The sequence below is a fragment of the Bombyx mandarina genome, chromosome 03 (assembly GCF_030267445.1).
Source record: "Bombyx mandarina strain Sakado chromosome 03, ASM3026744v2".
In the NCBI taxonomy this organism is placed as follows: Eukaryota; Metazoa; Arthropoda; class Insecta; order Lepidoptera; family Bombycidae; genus Bombyx; species Bombyx mandarina.
Window position 1 is genome coordinate 14908665 of NC_143210.1, and position 9392 is coordinate 14918056.

Sequence of the window (9392 nt, forward strand, 5' to 3'; positions counted from 1 at the left end):
TTGGGAACATACTTGAAACATTAAATTGTTAATTCATCTTTGTTTGAACACAAGAAAGTAATTACGAAAACGCCTCACGGAAGATGCAAAATTAACTGATATTTTGATATTCAGCTTTCGAAACTTGAACGGAAACAAGAAAGCTTATTAAGAACGAAATATTCCGAAATTCCTTAGAACAAATCCTTTCGGCAATCTAAATAAATTTAAAAGTCCTTTCGCAATCCGATTACTAAGGTTTTAGGGAGGTGATGAATTCTGCGTACAGATTGATAAAATAGAGATATTTCCAGGTTTGTTTATTTTATTATCATGGTAAATTGTATCATATCAGCCCAATATATTTTGCAAATGTTGAAGCTCACATGGTTTGGTATTGATCGGAAAACAATTTCACGTTTGCAGGATACGAATAGCCAATGTGTGAAGACGAGTGGCGACTTCTGCGTTGTGGATCTCTTAAAGATTTTTAGCCACATAGCATAAGAGATATCGTCCCTTACTCTTAGCTAATAAAACAAGCTTTTTTTTCGTGAATGCTGTTTAAGTTGCCTTTTTTTATTGCTTAAATGGATAGACGAGCTCACAGCTCACCTGGTGTTTACTGGAGCTCATAGACATCTATAATGTAAATGCGCCACCCACCTTGAGATATAAGTTCTAAGATCTCAGTATAGTTACAACGGCTACCCCACCCTTCAAACCGAAACGCATTACTGCTTCACGGCATAAATAGGCGGGTTGGTGGTACCTACCCGTGCGGACTTACAAGAGGTCCTACCACTAGTAATTACGTAAATTATAATTTTGTGGGTTTGATTTTTATTACACGATGTTATTCCTACAACGTGGAAGTCAATCGTGAACACTTGTTAAGTACGTATTTCATTAGAAAAATTGGTACCCGCCTGCGAGATTCGAACACCGGTGCACGAATGCACTGGACGTCTTATCCATTAGGCCACGACGACTTTACCTTTCCACCCTATGGCTCCTATACTGCTGTGCGCGTCCTTATTCTTAGCATAGCATCGACGTAACTCGTAGCCTTCCTACTGCAGCGAAAAGTGTTTAAAAAGTTCTATAATGTTGTATAATCTGTCATATATTTAATCTAGTGCTACCAAAAATCAAATAAGAAAGTTGCCATTTCGATTTTTACTTCCAATCCGACGCACCGGCGATGGCCGAAACACCATAATTGATGATAAATAAAGTTATACTTAAAAACAAATGCTGCCACTTCCTTAGACCAAAACATACCAATTTCGCTCACAATTATGAAAACTTCTTAGACCGGGGGACGAAATTCGAAAGTTATTCAAATACCCTGGGAGAGCCAAGTCCAAGTTTGTTCCCGTCACTATTTCCCCGGTCCATCGGCTCCGTCCGTCGATTATCCGGGATTCACGACACGTTTATTCAATTAGACTTCCAAGTGTTTAGCGGATCCGCGGTGTTGCCAGCGTAATGGGAAAAACGTGACGGATTCTCATTTAAAAATTTAAATCGGCACTCCACCTGAAGCGAGTGACGACCAGACCACAAAATATCTTTGTGAATTATTATTTCGAGTGCAAATTTCTGTTTGCGGGATATTTTAGTAAGAGAACATAGGTATAATTGCAATTTTAAAAAGGTTTATTTCTAATGTTCATTTAACACAATTTTGTCTTCAGTATCAACTAAAAGACAAAGAAGCGTATTTTATTGAGTAATCGATATCATTTTCAATCACAGTAAGATTTTCGTGTTACTTATAATCTTTGACAACTTCATAAAGCCTTAGTTTTATGGATTTAAATGGAAGACAAGGTCCGTAACTAGCCAATAAGAAGTTGTCGAAATATAAAGTGTTGGCATTTTATAATCGCTATTATACTACCCTAATTGAATAATGTATGACTATGGTAAGAGAGTAATATGCAAGATTGATACTAACCCTCGTGGACTGGAAGTAGTCTAATCTGTTCGATTATCTTCTTAGCCGTATATCTTGAATTCTGTTTTAGGTAATTTATGGCTTAGTTTTGATCAACGGCGTCAGAGTGTCCACATGGATACCTCACTTAAAATATACTCTAATCTAAACAAAAGCCCTTCTCACTAACCACAGAAAACCGTTTTGATAGTTCATGTAGATATAAAATGCAAACTAAATATCCCCAAGCGTCCTTGTCATCCTAAAAACTTGACACATGTTCGCGGAACGATCGAAATATAAACATGAACACGTCATACGTCGCGTGACGACGCGCATCACCGCCGCTGCGTCACGCTCGCAGCCTCAACATGACAATAGAGTGACGCGGGTCTCGTGGTGATATTGACAGCTCGAATTTATCACCGTGACACGTTTTAGTCAAGTAAATGCCAGTTCAAATTATTATCAACGATAAGATCCAATTTTTATAGATACTAGTATATCGGCGCTCACTCCGTCATATATATATTTTTTTATTGCTTAGAAGAGTGGACGAGCTCATAGCCCACCTGATGTTAAGTGTTTACTGGAGCCCATAGACATCTACAACGTAAATGCGCCACCCGCCTTGAGATATAAGTTCTAAGGTCTCAAATATAGTAACAACGGCTGCCCCATCCTTCAAACCGAAACGCATTACTGCTTCACGGTAGAAATATACATATACATTTTATTTTTATTGAATAAATATAACAAAAGTCAGACTGACAAAATTTTTACTGACTTGCATGCATCATATCGTCTTATCTTTTTGATAAGACGATATGATGCATAGATCGTATGCGTAGATCATAACGCATTAGGAAAATCCATAGACGTATTACATTTTTTTACTATTTTCTACTTTAAAAATGTATGACGGCGTTAACGATATTTATGTTATATAGCACGTGCAATAGGAGTGACTCACACAAGCCAGGTGCGCCGGCCGTGTCGTTCCACTCGTAAACAACAGCTGCAACAGAGTGACTCATAAGCCCGCTGCGCCGTCTAGTATAAAAAGGCGGAACGTGCCTTGAAATGAACATTCGTTCGACTGCGTTTGCCCGGTGCACTTACTATATCCTTGTTACGTTGTGTGATTCAGTGACTGTTGTACGTACTGGTTAAAGTTGGACAAGTGTTAAAGTGAATTGTCAAGTTAACATATTGTTGATTAAATCAGAAACCAAACGTGACTTCGTTTTACTTGGTGTTCAACAAGATAATATCTACCCTCAAGCTTACATCAGAAGTGGGATCAGGACTCTACTCTCACTGGCGTGACGTGTTTGAACATGTTCGAAGTACAGCAAAAAAAACATTATGCAGATCAGAATACTAGTAGTGGTACGCCACAAGAGCGTGAATGCAGCATACGTAAGTCGTGTAATAACGTCTCTGTTACCTCGATGGAAGATCTGAGCCACGAAGAAATCGTCACATCTTACGTTCTGGCTCATGTTGCCCAGTTTGACTGTCGACTTCATCACATGGCATTTACTAACGGAAATACAACACGTAACAAGCTATTGCAAGAAATTAAGGCAAGTGCAAATCTCAAGTGAAACTTCGATCGCAATAATGGATCTGTCATGACGAGTGGGTAGTTCCGACACGAATCGTTTTTAAGCCAATGACTACTGCTAGAGTTACATGGCACTAGTACAGTAAACCAGGACATGAGACTGTGAATTGTCGCTGAAATTTTAGAATCTACTCGATTCAATACCAATAACACTACACGTTCGATGACTTCGGGCTCCAGCAAGCAAGCAAGCAAACAAGAAAGCAAGCAAGTTTCCGTGGGGAAGAAAAATTGACACATCTGAAGTCGTCGTGACCTGTAAGATAAGACGTCCGGTGCGTTCGTGTCTGGCGATGCGGCGGTGTTCGGGTTCCGCTGGCGGATGCAAGTTTTTCCGGTGAAGTGCGTGCTTGTGCGTGCTTGACAAGTGTTCGCGGTTGGCTTCCTCAGTGTGGGAGTAACATCGTGTAAGAGAGGTGGAACCCGTAAAATTGTAGTTTGCGTGGTGGCTGGTAAGATTTGTTGCGGTAAGAAGTTTGCATGGTGGTAAAATGTCTTGTGAGTCTGCACAGGTAGCCGGAGGTGAGACTTCCGCGGTCGCGGCCCACCCAGTCCGCGAGAACCGGGCAAATCGCCTCGACGGTACGGAGGCCGGCCGACGGGTCCGCCAAACGACGAGACCACGCCTCCAGCACGGACTGCCGATATTGGAGCCCCCGCGCTCCGGCTGCACTTGCGCTAGGGCGCGCCGCCTCGTAGGAGACTGTGAGGTATCATTGAATAACTCTGACTGCGATCGCGCGCTGCCGGCGTCACAGCGCGGCGACGTTCTCGTGGGTAAGGACGTGGCACCAGACGGGTGCTCCGTATAGTCCCATCGACCGCACGGGTACCATCACCCTGCCTATTTCTGCCGTGAAGCAGTGGTGTATTTCGGTTTGAAGGGTGGGGCAGCGGTTGTAACTATACTGAGACCTTAGAACTTCTATCTCAAGGTGTGTGGTGCGTTTACGCTGTGGATGTCTATGGTAACCACTTAACACAAGGTGGGCTGTGAGCTCGTCCACACATTAATACGAAGAGCATAATCAAACGAAATTAGATACGAAGTTTAAAGGGCCGTTTAAAGTAGTTGAAGTATTGGATGGTGTCGATTTAATTTTGACTCTCACACATTCGCTTAAGGCTCGAGCTGCTACTTGCCTCGCAAAAATACAGCCTGGTAAGATATCCTGGCCTACTATTAAAGAGATGCTGACAAAATTATCTAATGATGCAAGACCACTTCGACCTGGTTATTAAATTTGAAATGGAAAGCAAAAAGGGACCAGCTGAAGCCGGTATCCGGCTATGGCAACTTATAAAGAAGATTCCCGACGCTAATGTGCCAGAACAAATAGCCACCGGATTTGTTATATCAATACTGTCGCAGTGTGATGAAAGAATCCGTCGGGAATTGAACTCTGTCGTTATTACCACAAAAAATCGTCTATTTCACACATTACGTGGCTTTACCCTCAAAAGAAAAAACGAAGATCCTGATAAAGAACCAAAACGCTCTCGAAGTTTTTTTCCGTGGAAGCTGCCATTTCTGCGGAAAACCTGGGCATCGTGCCGAAGGGTGTTGCGACAGATACTGCTCTCAAACTTTTTTCGATATTCCAGCAAAACCTGAACAACCTCCTCATCCGTGGGCGCCCGGCTCTCGCCTGCAAATCAGCTGTTACGTGTGCGGTGATGCGAGTCATGTAGCTTCTGGGTGTTCCATGCGCTACAAGAAGAAAAACTACACTGCTCCAGGTGCTGTGGCAGGTGCAACCAGAGACGTCAACGTGTGTTCCAGAGCTTCAGTGTGTTACAGATAAGTGGTTTTGGCTTCCCCTTTATGTTCCATTGAGGGTCAGAATGTAGTCTTATAAAACAAAGCCATAGTAATTTATTCAAAGATAAGAGGTTTCATGAACAAGTCACTCTTTGATCTGAAAGTAACTCGGACCAATCATGGCAAGAGCAGTTAGGGGATATTCAACTCGCCCTTAATAGTACACGTTGTCAAGTAACAGGGTTTACTCCAATAGAATAGATGTTTACCGTTCAGGGTAGTTCACTTGAAATATCTAAAGTTTCAACAGAGTGATAATCCCTTGGTTTAGTCGAGGCAAAGCTAAAGTCAAACTTTTTTCCGCTGGGGATTTTGTTTTCATAAGTTGACCGAAAATGTAAAGGTCCCTTCAACATTACTGCAGTTTTGGAAAACGATAGGTATGAATTGAGACATGTAAATAGTTCTAATAGAGTGTACAAATTTCCCCATGAAAACTTACGTGAAATACCTCGGGCCCGTCAGGCCTACTAGAAATTTCTGAAAATTATAGTGACGATGACGTGACGGCGTACACAGATGGGTTAATTAATCTTGTTCATGAAACTGATCTTAATGATGACGACTCTATCACTGACAATAGAAGCGAAATTTTTGTCCGCAAATAGCGATACAGCAAACATAGTCTGTGGGTAGTGATACAATGTCTGTAAGCTCAGGCACCTCAGGTGCAGGTGTTGGAAATATAGAAAACGATGGTCGGTCTCGCACTATTTCTGAAGAAATTCCGTATAAATGTTCTGGTTTAAGAAATGTTTTAACAAACGCTACCGTACACGCAGATTAAAAAAAAAAAAAAAAAAAAAAGGGAATTGTATGTGGCTAGAGAGATGTTAATCCGGACTAGCAAAAAAAAAGAGAGAAAAAAAAGAAAAAAAAAAGTGTGAAGTCATTGAAGGGTCTGTCCGGTCCAATGGCTTGGCTATAGGGATTTTCATCCAGATTAGCCACAACAATTAGCTACAGGGATTGCGATTCGGTCTAGCATTATCCGGTCCAGTTCGAAAAACTGAAGGGATAACAATTCCGGTCTAAGTTAAAAGGGACATACTTACATAAAGGGACATACTTACATACCTGAAGAGTTTTAAATGAACTGGCCCAGGTATGTAAGCAGTCTGAAGGTTATTTATAGCCAGTATAGGATTTTCTGAAGAATTATGCGAGCCGAACCGTACTAGATTGTTAATATCATAGACCACGTTTTAAGTTGCATCCGTTAATGTCAGGATGAACGAACATTTGTTGTTCACAGACATACCATAAGAATGCGCGCACGAGGACGAGCGCACGTCAGTATGGCCGTGACGGCGTTAACGATATTTATGTTATATAGCACGTGCAATAGGAGTGACTCACACAAGCCAGGTGCGCCGGCCGTATCGTTCCACTCGTAAACAACAGCTGCAACAGAGTGACTCATAAGCCCGCTGCGCCGTCTAGTATAAAAAGGCGGAACGTGCCTTGAAATGAACATTCGTTCGACTGCGTTTGCCCGGTGCACTTACTATATCCTTGTTACGTTGTGTGATTCAGTGACTGTTGTACGTACTGGTTAAAGTTGGACAAGTGTTAAAGTGAATTGTCAAGTTAACATATTGTTGATTAAATCAGAAACCAAACGTGACTTCGTTTTACTTGGTGTTCAACAAGATAATATCTACCCTCAAGCTTACATGTACTTATTTCCGTTTCCTCTAAAATACTGTGAGCATATTGGATATTGCCATAATTTAATGTTAGAACTAAAGTGTTAAATGCTTTGTGGATTTTCAAAAATCATCACCCATTTCATACTATGAGTGTTAGGGCTGATTTTAATAATGACACTAAACTAGTCAACAAAAAAAAGTCGATAGATCAAGCCATCGCTTATAGTCTAAGAAGCGGTCGAACTAAGTACAATCCATAATGCTGACTTTATTGCATTGTAATAAAGTAGAATGCGTGTAAAGTAGTAATGCATAATTACTCTACGGCAGAATAACCAGCAAAGTAATACAAACTTGTACGTGTTCAAAAAATAATACAACAAATTTAGATAAGTTTATTTTCGTGGATGACAAGCAGTGGGACTTTACCTTGACAGATAATATAGTTAATAAGTATATGAACCCAGCAATCTAATGGCATTGGTAAGTTTATAATATCATTAATAAGAATTCAAAATTTCATCTGTAATATAAAAGTAAATTTTTTACATAGGCAGTCTATGTATCCTTTAGCAAGTTTCTTTATATCAAAACTCAAATGAGAGCGAACCTCATTCTAAATTTAAAACGGCCGAAATGTCTTTTAGGCAACGTTTAGCTACCCGCACACATCAAAAAACCCACAAGGGTCTGACGTACCAGCGGTGAAACAAAACAGGGGTCCGTCATGCCCCGCGGCGGTACAGCCGGCGCGACGCGTTGTCTTCATTACACCGGCGTAAGTGACCATTAAAATTCATTCCTATAGCCGCGAGTCATGGGTCCCACACAGCGGAGAGTTGCCATTTTAATTTATGTTGGCAAATATTATTTTTGAAGTTTTTACTCACAGTCTCTTTGTACAATAAGAACAATCGGAGGATTTCAAGAAAACAACTGGGTGATGGCAGTAGCTACAACACCAAAATTACGAACAAATTTTTATATGTTTAAGTACAGACATACCTGACACAATTTGAGTCATTCACAGATGACCTCTACGAATCAGGTATACCACCGTGTTATTAAATTTAAGACACATTTTTAAAGATTTGCGTACCTATTATTCGTAGCCTACAATTAGATCTTCTCAGTAAATTGAGCCCACGCTACCATACAAATATTTCTGCTGGTATTTTTTACAATAAAGTTGAAATTTCGACTTCACAGTGTCTCAAGACTTCGATAATCATTCAGATCCTTAAACTTTTTTATCTGTATTGCTTAGATTGATGGATGAGCTCACGATCCACCTGATGTTAAGTGGTTACTAGATTCGATAGGCTTCAACAACGTAAATACTGCCAACCACCATGAGGCATAAGTTCTAGGTCACAGTTTTTACAGTAAATCAACGACTGCCCCACCCTTCAAACCGAATCGTATTACTTCTTCACGGCTGAAGTAGGCAGGATGGTGGTAGTTACCTGTGATGACTCATAAGACGTTTTACCACTAATAAAAAGCTTGTTTGCCTATCTGCTGCTTTAACAATAATATTTACTAAGTAATCCTTCGTAGCGTTGTAGATATGCTACGAAAACCGTAGCAGTTCTTCTACGGATAAATACTCCGTCCTGGCTTTGCTAAAGTCAAGAGAGTTATCAGTAGCGGTTGTTTGTCTGATATTTGTTTATCCTCTGAATCGTTAGTTGCTTAAGGTATTTTGTAAATTAGGGTGACATGCCTTTATGTCACTTTCAGCTGTTGTATGAGTATGTCCACGTGTCTGGAAAATTAAATTTCGTAAAACATTAACATTATACATACTCGTAAACTCTATTGCTAACTACCTGATTGTTTCTTAAACTCCTTACCTAAACGATATAAAACGTATTCACATGAAAATGTATTTTGTGAACAGTTTTAAGATTCAAATTACGATCCAGTAGGGAGGAGTATCACTTATCATTTGTTCTACTAGTACGGAGCGGTTTCGTACACCTCATTACACTATTAGCGAAGCGTTTGTTGTTGTAGATTATTTAATTACAGAACGAAATTTTCACTTCAGGTTTTAGCGCGATCGAAAATAAATATTCTTAAAGCATCTAACTGCAGTAAACATAGGCCTCATTAGGAAATGATGACTTAGTCTACTGTCGTATCTTGACTAATCGTACCACACTGGAGGAAACAAATAAAAACTGAACTTTCATTGAATAGAAACTGGAAAACAATTAAGCATTGGCAGGGCTTGCGGTAGATACTCGTGTAGGAAGCACAATCAGGGTTAATTCAGCAGAAAATGAAAGTAGCGCTCTGCGCATTCATTATATTCCCTAAACATGGCATATAGAACATATTCAATTTTAGACATTATGAAGT

The 9392-nt window shown here is 40.3% G+C and overlaps 1 protein-coding gene across 1 annotated transcript; it reads left to right on the plus strand.

The window, feature by feature from the left end:
• Positions 1 to 783: 783 nt before the first annotated feature.
• On the plus strand, positions 784 to 6182 carry LOC149503342 (uncharacterized). The gene is made up of 2 exons (XM_089740151.1): positions 784 to 4261; positions 5157 to 6182. The coding sequence occupies exons 1-2, from the start codon at positions 4043 to 4045 to the stop codon at positions 5241 to 5243; spliced, it is 306 nt and encodes a 101-aa protein (XP_089596277.1). The 5' UTR covers positions 784 to 4042; the 3' UTR covers positions 5244 to 6182.
• The last annotated feature ends 3210 nt before the right edge of the window (positions 6183 to 9392 follow it).

Coding starts and splice junctions, on each gene's coding strand:
- LOC149503342 (XM_089740151.1), top strand. CDS start 4,043: ATGTCTTGTGAGTCTGCACAGGTAGCCGGAGGTGAGACTTCCGCGGTC. Junction 4,262..5,156: donor GCCTCGTAGGAGACTGTGAG/GTATCATTGAAT, acceptor TCGATATTCCAG/CAAAACCTGAACAACCTCCT.